We start from the raw sequence: 16678 nt of genomic DNA, 5'->3' as shown, positions 1-16678 counted from the left end.
TTGTGGCTCCGCTTCGGGGTGACTCAGCGATTGGCCGGCGCCCGGCTTCCGGAGCCGAGGGGCCGGAAGCCGGAAGCAGCTTCCGGAAGCGGAAGCCAGAGGAGGGTTGGGAGGCTGCTGCTCGTTGTTGTTTTTTTGTTGCGAAGCTGGCACCCGGGAGGCTCGGGGAGGGGGGTGGGGAGCAATGCCTCGGTACTGCGCTGCTACCTGTTGCCGGAACCGAGCGGGGCAGAGCGCCCGGGACCAGCGGAAGCTCAGCTTCTACCCGTGAGTACCAAGGGGAGGCTGAAGGGACGGGCTGCCCGATCTCCGACCCGCCAGCTGAGCTGGGAAGTGGGTGGTGTCATGAAGCGGAGGGGAAGGAGAGTGGGTTGTGGCAAAATACGAGGCGATTTTTCCTTTTCAGCTGGTGCTGAAACGACACCAAAGAAAATCCCCTGTGTTGCAGAACAGAACGCTCTGAACAACATCAAGCAACACGTTGGCTAATAATATACCAACAGTATTTTTATAACACTATACTGTTTCAGAATTCATAAACAGAAGACATATAATATGCACATGGAGTCACAAACTAATAAGAATCAAATAAATGTTCCGTGAACAGGAATGGTAAGTCACTGTCAAAGATCACTGAAATGGAGGCAGAATGCCTTTCCAAGTCAATATCCTACAGACGTGAGATGATGGCTGCTCCAAAAGTCGCAATAAGGTGCTCCGAGCACAGCAGCAGACAGTACAGTTCTTCCAGGATAATGAACAAATTAATAGTCCCCAAAGGTACATCAAATGGCCATGGATCAGCTGTCACTAAAAACTGACTTCAGAGCAATCCATATCCGTTACATTGCAGCCCAACAGGAAGCCCCCTCTGGAATTTGTACAGAGACATGTAGATGTTAATGTGTTTTAATCTGCCTTTAATTGTCTTTTATGGATAATTGTAATGGATTGTGTGGGGTGTTGTTGGTCCTTTTGTAAACTGGTCTGAGGTTTATTGCAATCCAACGACATGCAGTGCTTTTTTCTGGGAGGACAAAGGGGTACGCATACCCCTAAACATTTTGGGAATTTTTGTCCTTTTACTGTATTTGTTTTCCTGATTTGGACTATAAAATGGTGGTTTTTCTTGAATCAAAGTGAGAGTACCCCTAAACATTTGTTTAGGGAAAAAAGCACTGACGATATGTAAATATGGACTGGGAAGTAAAGGAATGGAGAAAGTGGGAGTCCACCGAAACTTTTGTGTTGAAAGGGTAGCAGTCATTTGGCAGATTCATGTAAGCGCATATATCTGGTAGACCGGTAATATGCACATGTGAATCTGTCTGTGCTTGGCTACTCGGTACTTACCGTATTTTTCCCTCTATAACACGCAGATTTTTTCTCCTAAAAAGGAAGGGGAAATGTCTGTGCGTGTTATGGAGCGAATGTGTGGTCCCTGGAGCCAAAAAATCAAGCAAAAGTCAAATCGTGAGTCATGGAGAAGGGAAACCTGAAAAGAGGAAGTGGCAGCTTTCCTGCATTCTGCCTCAGGGTCTTACTGCCCACCCTCCTCTGTTTAGTTGCTGTGTTTGCTCAAACGGAACAAAGAGCAGGGAAAGCCCCTCCCCTCCAGGCAAGCAGAGGGGAAAGTGTCGTCTCTGTGCTCCGGTACTGCTGGGGGAGAGGGAGAGAGAGTGGGGGAGGGAGAGGGGGGGAGGGAGAGGGAGAGAGAGAGAGAGAGAGAGAGAGAGAGAGAGATGGCTGGCTTGGGGGGGAACTTTTGCCTCCCACCCGTTAAATCCCTCTCCAGCATTCTTAGCCAGCTGCTTCTCTGCACACCCCTCTCATGTCCCTTCTTTGTTTTTCCTTCGCTCCCCACTTAAAATGTAGTTACAAAGCATGGATCCACATGGATCCTCAGGATCTTTGCATTGGGTCACCCCAAATTCACCATCAGATCACATAGCATGTCCATAGCTACAGCCTGCCCCCCAAAAATCACGCACCCACTGTTGCCTGGGGCAGCAATAGTGCAAAAACGTGGTTAAAAAGCATGGATCCACATGGATCCTCAGGATCTTTGCATTGGGTCACCCCAAATTCACCATCAGATCACATAGCATGTCCATGGCTACAGCCTGCACCAAAAAAATCACGCACCCACTGTTGCCTGGGGCTGCAATGGTGCAAACACGTGGTTAAAAAGCATGGATCCACATGGATCCTCAGGATCTTTGCATTGGGTCACCCCAAATTCACCATCAGATCACATAGCATGTCCATGGCTACAGCCTGCACCAAAAAAAGCACGCACCCACTGTTGCCTGGGGCTGCAATGGTGCAAAAACGTGGTTACAAAGCATGGATCCACAGGGATTCTCAGGATCTTTGCATTGGGTCACCCCAAATTCACCATCAGATCACATGTCTGTGGCCACAGCATGAAGCACAAAAATGATACATCCACTGTTTCATTCAGAATGTTTTTTCCCTTGTTTTCCTCCTCTAAAAACGATGTGCGTGTTATGGTCAGGTGCGTGTTATAGAGCGAAAAATACGGTAAATACAGGACCTTTCACACCCCCGTTGCTGTGCAATGCTGCATTGTATCAATTTACTTAAATTATAATTGTTCTAAATGCTATAATAAATTGGCCAAAATAAATAAATACTCGGCACTTTACACACATCCATTCAAAAAGGGTAGGTTTTCAGAAAGTAATGTATTTCATCCTCTTCTCTGCAGCTTGCCTGATAGTTAACTTTAAGATTGGCTGGGTCCAGTAAGAATGGTGTCTCTAAGGGGGCTACATACAGCTTGGTTAACAAGGTACAAACTAGCAGAGAAACATCATAGTGTAGTCCAGACCTAAATGAGGAAACAGAGGCAGGACCTGCTAGCCAAGATCTAGGTCTGGAGGACTATACCTGCTGCTGTGTGAAAAGGCCACGTAAGCCCATTTCAAAATATAATCAATGCTTTTTACAAGCAGCATACTGTGTGATACTATTGTGAATGCACACAGTATGAATGCCTAGCATTTGTTTGACATCCTGCTCTTCAGAGCAAAGTTTCCAGAGAAGTTCCCTACACAAACAAGCTATATCTGTTGTGAAGTTTATCAAAATAGCAGCAGCACAAATAAATAAAATTTGAGTCTGTGATATTGACCTTAAAAGCGTGGGAAGTTGAAGATTTTCAGCTGTCTCCAATCATCACCTGCCTCTTGTCTGAAGGGACCCATGGAGGGAGCTCCAAAGCAGATCTTAATGAAGCAGCAGTTTCATTGGGAAAATCAGTCCCTGACATACCCAAATCCTAAGCCATTTAGGATTTATGTGTCAGTGCTAGCACTTTGAATTGTGATGTTATGCCACTGGCTGAATTGTGATGTTATGCCACTGGCTGATGCATTATTCAAATCATATAATTTATCCAGAGCTCTCGTTCTTGTGAAGTATCTCCAGTATCAATATGTTTTGTAAGAAACGTAAATGAATACTTTTGCACATAAAGTCTAAAAGGTTGCAGGTAAGAATTTTACTTGAAGCGTAACATACTGTTCTTGTAAAAATCTTTTAAAGCAGATTTCCTCTTCATGATAAAGAAAGATTAGAGAAATGGTTACGGAATATGAAACGCGACACTTGGACTCCCAGCAAGCACCAGGTTCTCTGCAGTGACCATTTTACGCCAGATTCTCTTGATGTACGATGGGGCATTCGATATTTGAAAACGACAGCAGTGCCGACTATTTTTTCATCATCTGTTAATCAGGTAAAACAAAGAATTTCAAATTAGAAACAAACTGTGTAATACAGAGTAAGGATGTGCACAACCCGCACCCTCTTGATCCACCCTCTGGCTCTGTTCTGAGACCGCTGGATGATGCCAGCTCAGGGGCCACCTGCCCCTGAATTGATTAGGGGGCAGGACTACCGTTTAATATTTGTTTAAAACCCCAAGTAAACATATGCCTGCGAAGGACTAGGTGGGAGGAAGGAGATACCGTGTCTTCTTCCCTCCAAAACAAGAGTGGAGGGTGCTTTGCTGAACATCATGGGACTTGTTTTTTTTTTTTCCTAAACGTAATAATAAACTAATTATACTGCTATATACCAAAATGGGCTTCTGTGAAAGGTTTGTACTGTTGTACCCAAACATTCTGGGTTTAAAAGGTAAAGGTACCCCTGACTGTTAGGTCCGGTCGCAGACGACTCTGGGATTGCATGCTCATCTCGCTCTATGGGCCGAGGGAGCCGGCATTTGTCCACAGACAGCTTCCAGGTCATGTAGCCAGCATGACTAAGCTGCTTCTGGCGAACCAGAGCAGCGCACGGAAATGCCATTTACCTTCCCACCGGAGCAGTACCTATTTATCTACTTGCCCTTTGGTGTGCTTTCGAACTGCTAGGTGGGCAGGAGCTGGGACCAAACAACGGGAGCTCACCCCATCACAGGGATTCGAACCGCCAACCTTCTGGTCGGCAAGCCCTAGGCTCAGTGGTTTAGACCACAGCGCCACCCGCATCCCTCTATTCTGGGTTTACAGTGAGGGGGGGAAAGTATTTGATCCCCTGCTAAATTTGCCCGTTTGCCCTCTGACGAAGAAATGACCAGTCCATAATTTTAATGGTAGGTTTACCTACCTTATTAACAACAGGAAAACCCCCAGAAACCCAGAAAAGTCAGAGATTGATGTGCATTATAATGAGTGAAATAAGTATTTGATCCCCTACCAACCAGCCAGCTGTCAGGCTACCTGGTATCTTCACTGTATGTAACGAACTGAGATTAGAAGCACCTGCTGTAAGGGAGAGGTCTTACCTGTAATCCCAGTTTGTTACAGTACCTGTACAAAAGACACCTGTCAACAGAAGCAATCAATCTAGCAGATTCCAAAGTAGCCACCATGACCAAGACCAAATAACTGTCCAAGGATGTCAGGGACAAGATTGTAGACCTGCACAAGGCTGGTGTGCAAGCGTCAAATTTATTTTGAATGGTGGGACTATGGAATAATATTTCAGGTTGCAGTCCTGTGCTCACTTACTGTGGAGTAAGCCCTCACTGACCACAGTTGGACTTGCATCTGAGAAAACATGCATAGGATTATGTTGTAATACAATATAGGAGAGGGAACCACCATGCAATGTGTTGTAACAACTTTAATAAAATCAATTATTTTCTCTTCTTTAGGAAAAAGGATTTTCCCAGAAAAGAAAACAAGAAAAAATGGATGTCAAACAAAGGGATATGAGTGTAGCAACTGCATCTCTTAAACTTGCTTCACCAAAGAAAAATATCGTTGAAGAAAGCCTATATAGAAAAGCACTTTGTACAACTTTAAGCAAGTCTCCAGAAAAGAAAGGACTGCTTAAGAACACAGTAGAAGATGATGTTTCCTGTCTAATTAAGTCTGTTACACAGAATACAGAGCAAACCAGCCCAGTCTTAATGCCAGCTGATGTGCAGAATTCAACAGCCCACAATTACAGCTTCCCAGAAAATTGTAGTTTTAATAACTCTTTAGATAACATCTTCAGTAGCACAACCACAATTTTGCAAACTTCAGTTCATGATCTTCATTCATGTCTTGAGCGCCTTTCAGATTCCAAAGTCACAGTTCCACCGACACATCTTGAACACTTGGGTTCATCTCCAGAATTAAACAATACCACTGTACCAATTAATGACCTTCCATCTGATCAACTGGACTTTCCCATTGCAAGCTGTTCAGTGGAATTGCAAGAAACTGATGAAAACACTGTGTTGCTCCACACTGTTTCACAAGCATTAGAACAGCTGAATGGTAATAAAGATTCTGTTATCACCATTATAGTTCCTTCTGAGGGTTCAAGAACTCCCTTGCTGTTAGAGGGTTCATTTCTACCAGCAGAACAGGAATTAATAAACATAGGAACTGAAACATCTGCATGTATTGCCAGTTACAGTGGAATTGATGTTCTGCAGACTGAGCATTCATATTGCAGGCAAGACTCTGACAGGGAACAACTCTGGCAGAAAATTACAAAGCTGCACTCCAAAATAGCACTTTTAGAAATCCAGGAGAGAAAAACCTTAAACAGGCTCAAATCCTTAGAAGCGCTTATCGCAAAACTAAAGCAGGAAAATCTGCTCTCTGAAGAAAAACTCAAGATTGTAGAAAACTGTTTCACAACATTTGAAGTTACTATGATACAATAAAGGTTTTGCACTGATTGTTACAACTGATTACTACTTTGTACTTTGAAGATGATTGATTCCGTCATTCATTTTTAAGGGTACTATTTAATGGCATTTATCAAATGCTCAAGTTTCTTAAAGGTGCAATAGCCGGGTTATTCATAAAGGAGAATCCTTGTATTTTATTTCATGATTGCACTGAAATAAGTTATTTGATATGGCTTAATCAAAGAGTTAGGCTTAGCAGTGAAGCTTGAGATTTGCAGGCTTATTTGAATGTATTTTCAGTGAGTTTTTTATGCTTAGGCCCAAGTAAGTGTATAGGGGTAGCCTTAACTTTCTAAAAAGCAAAAATGTCCCTCGAGCATCTTTAATTTAAAAGTTACAGCTTCTTTGGTCTACTCGGTAGTAAATGTATTCCATGGGAGGTGCACATAGAATTGCAGCCTACATTAAGAGGTGCACATAGAATTGCAGCCTACATTAAGATTCAATAGATCTTGGTTTCCACTTACTTTGTTCAGGAGAGAGGGACAGATTGAGTTGCTGTATGGAAATAAAAGGGATTTTATTGAAATAAGATGGGTTAGGCTCAAGGCCATAGTGTTTTTCTTTGAAATATGAGTGGAATACCTCCACTTGCCCCAGTACCGGGGGAAAAATAGCTCCAGTGGTTTAACTGAATTGTTGATTAAACCACTGTAATACTGTAATTTCTAATATCTTCCTAACATGGTGTTCCAATTACCGTATTTTTTGCTCTATAAGATTCACTTTTCCCCTCTTAAAAAGTAAGGGGAAATGTGTGCATCTTATGGAGCGAATGCAGGCTGCACAGCTATCCCAGAACAGCAAGAGGGATCGCTGCTTTTGCTGTGCGGCAATCCCTCTTGCTGTTCTGGCTTCTGGGATTCAGAATATTTTTTTCTTGTTTTCCTCCTCCAAAAACTAGGTGTGTCTTGTGGTCTGGTGCGTCTTATAGAGCGAAAAATATGGTACTTCCTCTTTCTTTTCAGTTGGATAAATTGACCATGGAAGGTGGTAATGAATTAGTTTCCTACCAGATCCTGGAAAGGGAGATACTCTGTAGAGATACTTTGCCACTGAATTACAGTTAACTCTACATTTTGTTTCTTATTCAACACCGAGTTGCATAAGCAGCGTGAAGACTGAGGGAGTGGCTTTTATGAGCCCCGCCCCATCCCCCAATAAGCTGTAGGCTACCCCATTTCTTTGATAGGGATATGGTCCCTCTCAAGATGCATCAGTATTATCCATGATCATAAGTTTTTTGTTGGACAATTGGCTTTAACACACAATGCTCTACCTCTCTTTTAAGTCAGAACCAGTGAAGGCGGTGAAGGTCCTGTGTGAGTGTCTGGAGGAGGATGGATGGCGGCTAACAGATTGAGGTTGAATCCTGACAAGACAGAAGTACTGTTTTTGGGGGACAGGAGGCAGGCAGGTGTGGAGGATTCCTTGGTCCTGAATGGGGTAACTGTGCCCCTGAAGGACCAGGTGCGCAGCCTGGGAGTCATTTTGGACTCACAGCTGTCCATGGAGGCACAGGTCAAATCTGTATCCAGGGCAGCTGTTTACCAGCTCCATCTGGTACGTAGGCTGAGACCCTATCTGCCTGCAGACTGTCTCGCCAGAGTGGTGCATGCTCTGGTTATCTCCCGCTTGGACTACTGCAATGCGCTCTACGTGGGGCTACCTTTGAAGTTGACCCGGAAACTACAACTAATCCAGAATGCGGCAGCTAGACTGGTGACTGGGAGCGGCCGCTGAGACCATATAACACCGGTCTTGAAAGACCTACATTGGCTCCCAGTACGTTTCCGAGCACAATTCAAAGTGTTGGTGCTGACCTTTAAAGCCCTAAACGGCCTCGGTCCAGTATATCTGAAGGAGCGTCTCCTTCCCCATCGTTCTGCCCGGACACTGAGGTCCAGTTCCGAGGGCCTTCTGGCGGTTCCCTCACTGCGAGAGGCCAAGTTACAGGGAACCAGGCAGAGGGCCTTCTCGGTAGTGGCGCCCGCCCTGTGGAACGCCCTCCCATCAGATGTCAAAGCGATAAACAACTACCTGACATTCAGAAGACATCTGTTCAGGGAAGTTTTTAATATGTGACATTTTTGTGTATTTTTCATCTTTGTTGGAAGCCGCCCAGAGTGGCTGGGGAAACCCAGCCAGATGGGCGGGGTACAAATAATAAATTATTATTATTATTATTATTATTATTATTATTATTATTATTATTATTATGCTCCAAGACCTTTGTGAGATGAGCTGCAGTTGGAGAAGTGGGAATAAGGGAGCAGGAAGGGATAAAAAGTGAAGAAAGAGCAAGCTGGAAAGGAAAGGTGATAAAGCAAGGCAGGAAGTGCAAGGAAAGGGGAACCCAAATTCAAAGGGAGAGCTGATGGAGTTTCCAGCCACAATAGGGAGCTGGTTCCATATATGGATTATGGGGCCTGATCAGGATCCACATGCAGCTCTGTACTGATGGGGAATATCCAGCTAAGATGCTTTTTATATGCCCCTGTCCCCATCAATCTAGCTACAGGCAATTCTATACAACCGGATTTTGACTGAACACCTAAATATTGATACGATATGAATTCTAATTCCACAAATCGGCATTTTTCACAAGTTACCGCCAGGTGGATGAACCCTGTGCCAAAATTTGTGTAAATGAATAAGGAACAGTAAGTGGTGTGAGCTTTGGATTACACAAAACCAGGCACGCTTCCAGTTTTTATTTTATTGCGTTCATGAATTGCTTCACATAAAATATTCCTATGCAATTTCACAGCAAAAACAAACAATTTAAAGATGCAGTGGGAAGTTTTGTTTTCTGTGCAATGCACATTATTAACGTGATACCCTGAGACCAACATTTAGGAGTAAGGAAAATGAGCCAGTTGCTGGCTTAAAATTATAGTTTGGACAGTTGAAATGTTTGGCACATCTAATGATCATTTATTGTTAGGTAAAAGAGCACAGTGGATGTGAAGGTTAGTGCCATTCTAGATGGTATGAAACGTAAGTGCTGATTATCCAGCTCTTACTAGGACTACATAATGGTTTGACAGATAAATAAGGTAATCATCTCAAGTCTTAATCGAGCAAGCTTGTGTTTGCCTTAGCCTGATGAACTTTTGATCCACAGGTGAGGCCTTGAGAATATAATTATCTCTACACCTGAATAATTGCCTTTGAAAGTAATACCTTCTCTAATCAGCTATATTATTTTAAGAACAAAGAAGCTTATGTGTAATGTGGCTGTTCTGAAATAATCCAACAAGGAAGCTGCTTCTTTTTTAGTGCATATGAAAGTTACATTTTATTTAACCCCTGATTCTGACATTGAAACACATCTAAATAAATTATATTTTGTTACTAGCTGTTTTTCCTTTGTTGTTGTGGTACATGTAGAAAGCTTGTTTTGCCTATTATCGTTCTAATGAGATACTCCTTTCCTCTCCTAAATTTGATCCCATTTTTTACTGATGCCAAAAGAAAAAAAAATTGAGTGTTAAAATGATTTATACAAGTCCTACATATTAGTTAATTGAGTATGTATTATTTATAGACCATATAGCACCATTTCCAATGAGGGAGTCTTCTATAACTATAGCTTTCTAGATTTTTTAATATGGTTGATATATTGCTTGTTTTCTTTGACTATTTATTTGACATCAGCCCATATTATGACTAGGACAATATATTGCTATATATTCAGAAGGTTTTTCCCTTCATTTGATTTCAGTTTCTGAAATAGTTGGATCTTTTTACATGATATACACGCAATTTCCCTTCCCCACGTCTGTTTCAATCGTGAAAGAAATACTTATGGAATTAAGAGAAACTCCACAATCACTAAAATAGATGCCTGCAAATTATAATCATACTAAAATGCTACTTAATTTTTTTTAAATTGTTTTTTAAACAAATACAATAACCATTAAACACTTATCCAGCAGTATGGCTAATGGAGTTTGTTTTATCCATTGTCTCTAGACATACACTTATACATTCAACATTCAAACATATTACTTAACGTAGCCTCTCCACTATAAGAAGGTCTTTATTTTGGTCATTAACATGGTTAAAGAAGGAGTCCACGTTTCTTGGAAGGTGTGTCTATTCATTATGCCTTTAACTGCCCTCCTGTATTCAGACATTGCTGTATGCCAGATACAGTGGTACCTCGGTTTTCGAACAGCTTAGTTCCTGAACAACTTGGAACTCGAACGCTGCAAACCCGGAAGTAGGTGTTCCGGTTTTTTGAACTTTTTGACTGAGGATACGTAGCATCCGGGTCTAGTGATTTATTTACAGGATCGAAAGAACAGAGCCATTATGGCGTGCCTCTTCTCCTCCGAAAGAGAACAACAGAACAGAACAAAAAACAATGAAGATGGCCCCAAGGTAAAAGACTTCTGGGAAAGGATTTATAATGAATTGAAAAAAGTGTTGAAAAACACATTTATTATAATAACTATAGTGTGTGTGTGTGTGTGTGTGTGTGTGAAATCCCCAAAAAGGATGTTACTTTTTTCCTGTATGCCACAACAGCTGCGAGAATATTGTTAGCGAAGAATTGGAAGAAACAAGATTTACCAACTATCGAAGAATGGCAGATAAAGATGATGGACTATATGGAACTCGCCGAACTGACCGGGAGACTCCGAGACCAGAGAGAAGAGACGGTGGAAGAAGACTGGAAGAAGTTTAAGGAATATTTTTTTAAAAAAATGTGTTAATATTTAAACCTTAGAATAGCTTTGGAAGTGGATATAGGCTGTAGGGTTAGAAGTAGAAGATAGGGTATTTTAAAATAGTATTATTTGTAAGTGATAAAATGTGAAGTTATTTTAAATGTGATTTTTTTAAAAAAATGGTTAGAAATTATATATGTAAACTGCTAAAGATGAAGTAAAATGAAAATCAGATAGGTGGGACTTGGGGAAGCCCACTTAACAATGTTTAGAAAAATAATATGACAAGAATTTGTTCGTATTGTTTGTCTTTTCTGTTTGTGTTTTTTATTTGTGTTATACAGTGGTACCTCTGGTTACGTACTTAATTCGTTCTGGAGGTCCGTTCTTAACCTGAAACTGTTCATAACCTGATGTACCGCTTTAGCTAATGGGGCCTCCCGCTGCTGCTGCGCCGCTGGAGCACGATTTCTGTTCTCATCCTGAAGCAAAGTTCTTAACCCGACGTACTATTTCTGGGTTAGCGGAGTCTGTAACCTGAAGCGCCTGTAACCTGAAGCGTATTTAACCCGAGGTAGCACTGTAAAGACCACTGTAAGACCACTGTAAGACCACTGTAAGCCATGGTCTTCCCAGTAGTGATGTATGGAAGTGAGAGCTGGACCATCAAGAAGGCTGATCGCCGAAGAATTGATGCTTTTGAATTATGGTGCTGGAGAAGACTCTTGAGAGTCCCATGGACGGCAAGAAGATCAAATGCATCCATTCTTAAGGAAATCAGACCTGAGTGCTCACTGGAAGGACAGATCGTGAAGCTGAGGCTCCAGTACTTTGGCCACCTCATGAGAAGAGAAGACTCCCTGGAGAAGACACTGATGCTGGGAAAGATGGAGGGCACAAGGAGAAGGGGGCGACAGAGGACAAGATGGTTGGATAGTGTTTTCGAGGTTACCAGCATGAGTTTGACCAAACTGCGGGAGGTAGTGGAGGACAGAGGTGCCTGGCGTGCTCTGGTCCATGGGGTCACGAAGAGTCGGACACGACTAAACGACTAAACAACAACAACAAGCACTGTAAAATGAATAAAACATTTTGGGGGGGAAAAGAACAAAGAAGATGGAAGTGGCGCACAGTTCCTTCCATGCCCACGCTTCCAAAGAATGGAATGTCAACACACAGAGCATGTGATCTAGTAGTCACACACACTCTGCAGCACGGGAGAGAATGAAAATCCTGACACATAGATGCTCCATTTCCCCTCTTTTCCTCCTTCTCTGGTAAGACACCTCACAATAGCAGAGGACTGGGATATTGGGTGCACATTGCCCGGGGTGGGTGGTGAGGGGTGGGCAACTGGCCTGGCGACATTATTTCTTTTTCTCAAATGTGACACAGCCATCTAAGGCTCCCCCTTCCTCTCAGCTTCTCCTTGTGATGCTACAGAGGCAGCCCTTGCCTTCACCTCTGGCCATCTGCATCCCTCTTGGGGATACTTGGGACATTGAGAAGCTACTTTGAGTAGCACAGCCCCTGTGTGTGTCTCTCCTCAGAAGTAAGTCACCTTGGATTCAAGTGGGGCTTGCTCGAATGTAAGCGTGTGTGCAGGGGATTGCAGCCCAAATGGGAAAACAGAACAAACAAACAACTGGGCACTTTGCAAAGAAAGGAAGCGCTTAGGGTAGTACAGTCCCTGCCATGGCTCTCCTCGGATTCAGTGGGACATCTTGAACCTCTTTCTGGAGCTAGGTGAAAACCCTTTTTTATTCCCCCAATTTCTGAGATACAATTTTAATCTATCTGACTATTTTGGTGGCCTTTTAGGGGCCTTATTCTCAAATTCTCTAAAGTGCCTCAAATATAAATTAAAGGGTATCAAACTACTTAAAATGAGCAAATAAGAATTCAAAATCCTTGAAAAACGTCCTAGTTACTTATGTAATATGCTTTCGTATGCATTTTTGGCAGTGCTTCATTCTTGTATTATTTTTATTTCATGCAAGGCGTATTGTATACTTGCATAAAATGGCAGGATATAAACAAGGTGTTATTTTTGACAGAAGTGACTTGATAGCTACTTTCCTTTCACACTGATAGCATATCTAATTCTGCATCAATTTAACTTAATTAAACCAATTACTGTAATACGCACAAAGTAATTCACTGAACAAACAGTTCAACAGATATCATTACTGCAAAGCCTTCACATAAGCAAATACACATAACTGATAACCTTCTTAATTGCTAAAGACAGGATGTGTCCCTCTATGAGCACGTAATCCCCACTGAACCAATAGGAAAATACTTTATTCGTCCATGTCAAAATGGGATGATGCTAACAGACCACAAAGGAGTTAATTTCATGCTCCACCTGTCGGGACTGGTCCAAGAAGGGTCATGTGATGCCCATTATCAACACATTGCAGCCTGACATTGACCAAGAGGAACCAAACGCTCCCCAACTGCTGAGAATTGTGTGATGACTCCACTCTCCATTTGTGTTCACAATAGGTATGTCTGGGGCAGCACCATAGGACCCATTACTGTAGTCATTTGCACTACTTTATTCTACACAACAGCCAGAAAAGAAGATTGCTGGAAGCCCAAAGTGAGGAAATACAGGTGGAGCAAGTTTCCATTTCTCCAGATCCTGCCGTCAATTGCTCTCCTCATTTGCACATTGAGAGGGTAGACACAAATATACCATCTTCAGGTGCTGATGAGAACCCTCAAGCCATTGCTGACTTGCTCTCTACCTAGGAAAACTTTGAGCTTTGGAATCTTGTCCCCAGTGAGTGTTAAAGCTCTGGTTCCACAGCCCATCTTGGAGTCATCCATGGAAGAATCATCATCACTGTAGGCAAAGATTTGGGAGAGGCTCAGCCTCAAAAGGAGGGGAAGGGGAAGTCCTCTGTGCTACATCATCATAGCTCCTTTTGAGGATCAGGGAAATGAATCAACTCTACATAGATATGTTTTCATTTTGCATTAAATAGACGAGAGAGAAAAAGGTCTCCCTAATGAGCTCTGTGATTTCCTTTTTATTTTTAAAGCATATTCTCAACTTCATTGCAATTTCACAATGGAAAAATTCCTTAAAATGTATAAAAGAGTCCTTTCATATGTCTCTCATTTTGCCCTTGACTTAGATGAAGGACTTGTCTATCTCGCTGCTAGATTAAAAAAGTATGCCCGCATTGAACTTGGAAGTTAATTTCGTGTTGCGATGGCATGTGTAGGATGGTGAATAGATTCTTCACCAGCAGTGAGGCTCCACCATGGTGGAGACTTGTTCTTTTATCTCGTATCTAATGGTAGTCAGTCAGATGTCTCTAAGACACAGATGAAGGCAATGGTTTTCCATTTCTTTACTCCCAACAATAGGAGTTCAGAGGTATTTTGCCCCTGAACATGGCTGATTCCGTTTTGCTGTTGCAGCTACCTTGATCCTCCATGAATCAGTCCAATCTTATTTTAAAAGCACCCCAGTGAGAGGCTATATATTGTGCCAGCAAATTCCTTATTGCCTGAATAAATTCTTTCACCTGGGATCTACTACTGAATTTCGTTGGGTGACCTGAAGTTCTCAAGGGAGGAAGAGGAGAGCTCTATGTCCATTCACAATTTGATAGATGTCTATCATACTGTCATATGAAAGAGGACCAAATATCTTAGGCTTTCTTTGTAGAAAATGTGCTCCAAACCCTTGATCATTTTGGATTCTTGCGTTTTCTTTTTCTGCTTTATTCCCAGTATTGTTGTAACCTTCCCAAACCAGAATTCCTATCTGCCTAGTTCAGTGGTTCTATTTCAATTTAAAAGGTGGGAAACAAATATTTCAAAAAACAAAACCCGTCTATAAATAGAAAAGTTAGGTTTTTTTTAAAGCCGTCAAAGACCATTTGCAAATCAATATGCCTTCCTACAAAGCTTTTTTGCAGGTGGAAAGCAAACCCAAATTTCCTCACTATTCTGAAAGCAAAATGCTTGGACAAATTCCAAACAAATCCATGCAACTTATTTAAGGGCAGGATACCAAATTATATTTACAGCATTTCACATTCTCCCTTTAGATCTAGTAAAAATATTTGATCCTATACACATAGCACAGCCAGTATCTTTCCTCCCACTGTTTTCTGAGGCAACCTCATTCCATGGGAAATATCTGGTTTGCTATTCCATCCTATTTACAATTTAATATTTAAAAGCTCTTTCATCCCTAATTCCTTACAATTTCCCCTCCAGTTTTCTTAATGAGTAATTCATGTTGCTCTTTTGTAAGCTGACTATTCACCAGAAACACACTAGGACCCCCTCTTGTGGAGTGAACTGCAGACCACGAGAAGAATGGAAAGTAACTAAACAAAAGTCACCTTTAGTTCTATCTAGAAGCTGTCCCAAATGTTCTACACATTTTCATGAAGAACATCACCCAGTTCCCAAATGCTCACAACTCTACTCCCTGTGTGAATAAACTACCTTAAATTTTAGGCAAAGAGGGCAAACTAAGTGTCAGGGAACTGCCATCGGAAGGACAGGAGGTGCAAAGGCTCCCTCAGGTTGAAAGAGACGGAGCAGCTGAAGAGGGAACCAGTAGGGGGCGAGCAGGAACTTCCAGGGAAAGTGAGTCGGAGGGGTGGCTCAGAGACGTTTCCAGCGAAAACAGTGGAGAGGTCTCAGGACCTCCTATAGGGACACCCACGCCTCGCCGGAAACTGTCACGCAGAGAGTCCAGAAGACGTGTTTCCGTGAAAGAGCTTTTATGTTGGAAACGTTTCCGAAAGCAACCACTTTCGGATTCTACTAGCGATTGACGCAGCCATGCCGGAGGGGCTCCGTCACAGGCAGAGGTTTGAAAACCTGATCAAACTCTGAGGGACTTGCATTTTACGCACAAGCAGCTCATCATCCCACCACAGCAATCCGAAAGTCCCTGAAAGCCAGCTTGTGCAAGCAGCGGCATCATGAGCGACCCAGCCGGAACCGGAGGAGCAGGAGCAGCTGGAGGAGGTCCAAGCCTGGAAGAAAGGTACAGGGCGTTGGAGATCCAGCTGGCCATGCAAACGGTGAGGCTTGAGGAGAGGAGGGCTCAGGATGCAGAAAAGGGAAAGGAGAAAACCACCTCGATAGCCAGAAAGGTGCCAGGATTGGTGCAGAAATTCGGGGGAGATCCCAGAAACTATCATGCCTTTAGAACTGAGATGCAATACGCTCTCAACCTGCAGTATGATGACTTCCCCGACGAGGAATCGCGAGTGGCTTTTGTAATTGGCCATCTCGAAGGGGGGGCGAAGGATTGGGTTCGACCCCTGATGGCAGTGAATAATGAGATACTAAAGGACACGAGGAAGTTTTTTCGTGCCATGGACCTGATGTTTTCCAGTGACATTGAGCAGGGGGTGGTACGAAGGCAGTTAATGGCTTGCAAACAGGGGAGCCGATCTGTCCGTGAGTACTGGACTGAGTTTACTATGCTGATTCATAAATTGGGGTGGGACCTATCGGCGGAACCCATCCAAATGCTTTTTGAAGAGGGGCTTTCTTCGGCCGTTAAAGATGAACTTTCCCGGGGGCCAAGGGCGGAGTCTATGGATCAGCTGACCAAATCCGCGCTGGCCATAGGAGCGCGCCAGGAAGCGAGAGCTTTGGAAAGGCGGGAAGGGAAAGGAGAACGTTGGAGGGAACTGCGCATTCCGGACATTCCAGAGCCACCTTTCCCGCCGGCAGAGCCGATGGAAGTTGGAACAGCGCGGGCGCGCGCAGTTTCAAATCCCAGTGAAGG

At 43.0% G+C, this 16678-nt stretch overlaps 1 protein-coding gene across 2 annotated transcripts; it reads left to right on the top strand.

The window, feature by feature from the left end:
- The first annotated feature begins 74 nt into the window (after positions 1 to 74).
- THAP5 (THAP domain containing 5) lies at positions 75 to 6220 on the top strand. 2 transcript variants are annotated; one of them, XM_028722237.2, is made up of 3 exons: positions 75 to 267; positions 3574 to 3763; positions 5186 to 6220. In XM_028722237.2, the coding sequence occupies exons 1-3, from the start codon at positions 185 to 187 to the stop codon at positions 6191 to 6193; spliced, it is 1281 nt and encodes a 426-aa protein (XP_028578070.2). In that variant the 5' UTR covers positions 75 to 184; the 3' UTR covers positions 6194 to 6220. The 2 variants fall into 2 exon arrangements, with proteins under 2 accessions (XP_028578070.2, XP_028578069.2); XM_028722236.2 differs by having other exon boundaries at positions 3571 to 3763.
- The last annotated feature ends 10458 nt before the right edge of the window (positions 6221 to 16678 follow it).

This window comes from Podarcis muralis, chromosome 3 (assembly GCF_964188315.1).
Source record: "Podarcis muralis chromosome 3, rPodMur119.hap1.1, whole genome shotgun sequence".
Classification (NCBI taxonomy): Eukaryota; Metazoa; Chordata; class Lepidosauria; order Squamata; family Lacertidae; genus Podarcis; species Podarcis muralis.
The sequence above is the reverse complement of the archived record's forward strand: the minus strand, read 5'-3'. Positions and strand labels throughout refer to the sequence as shown.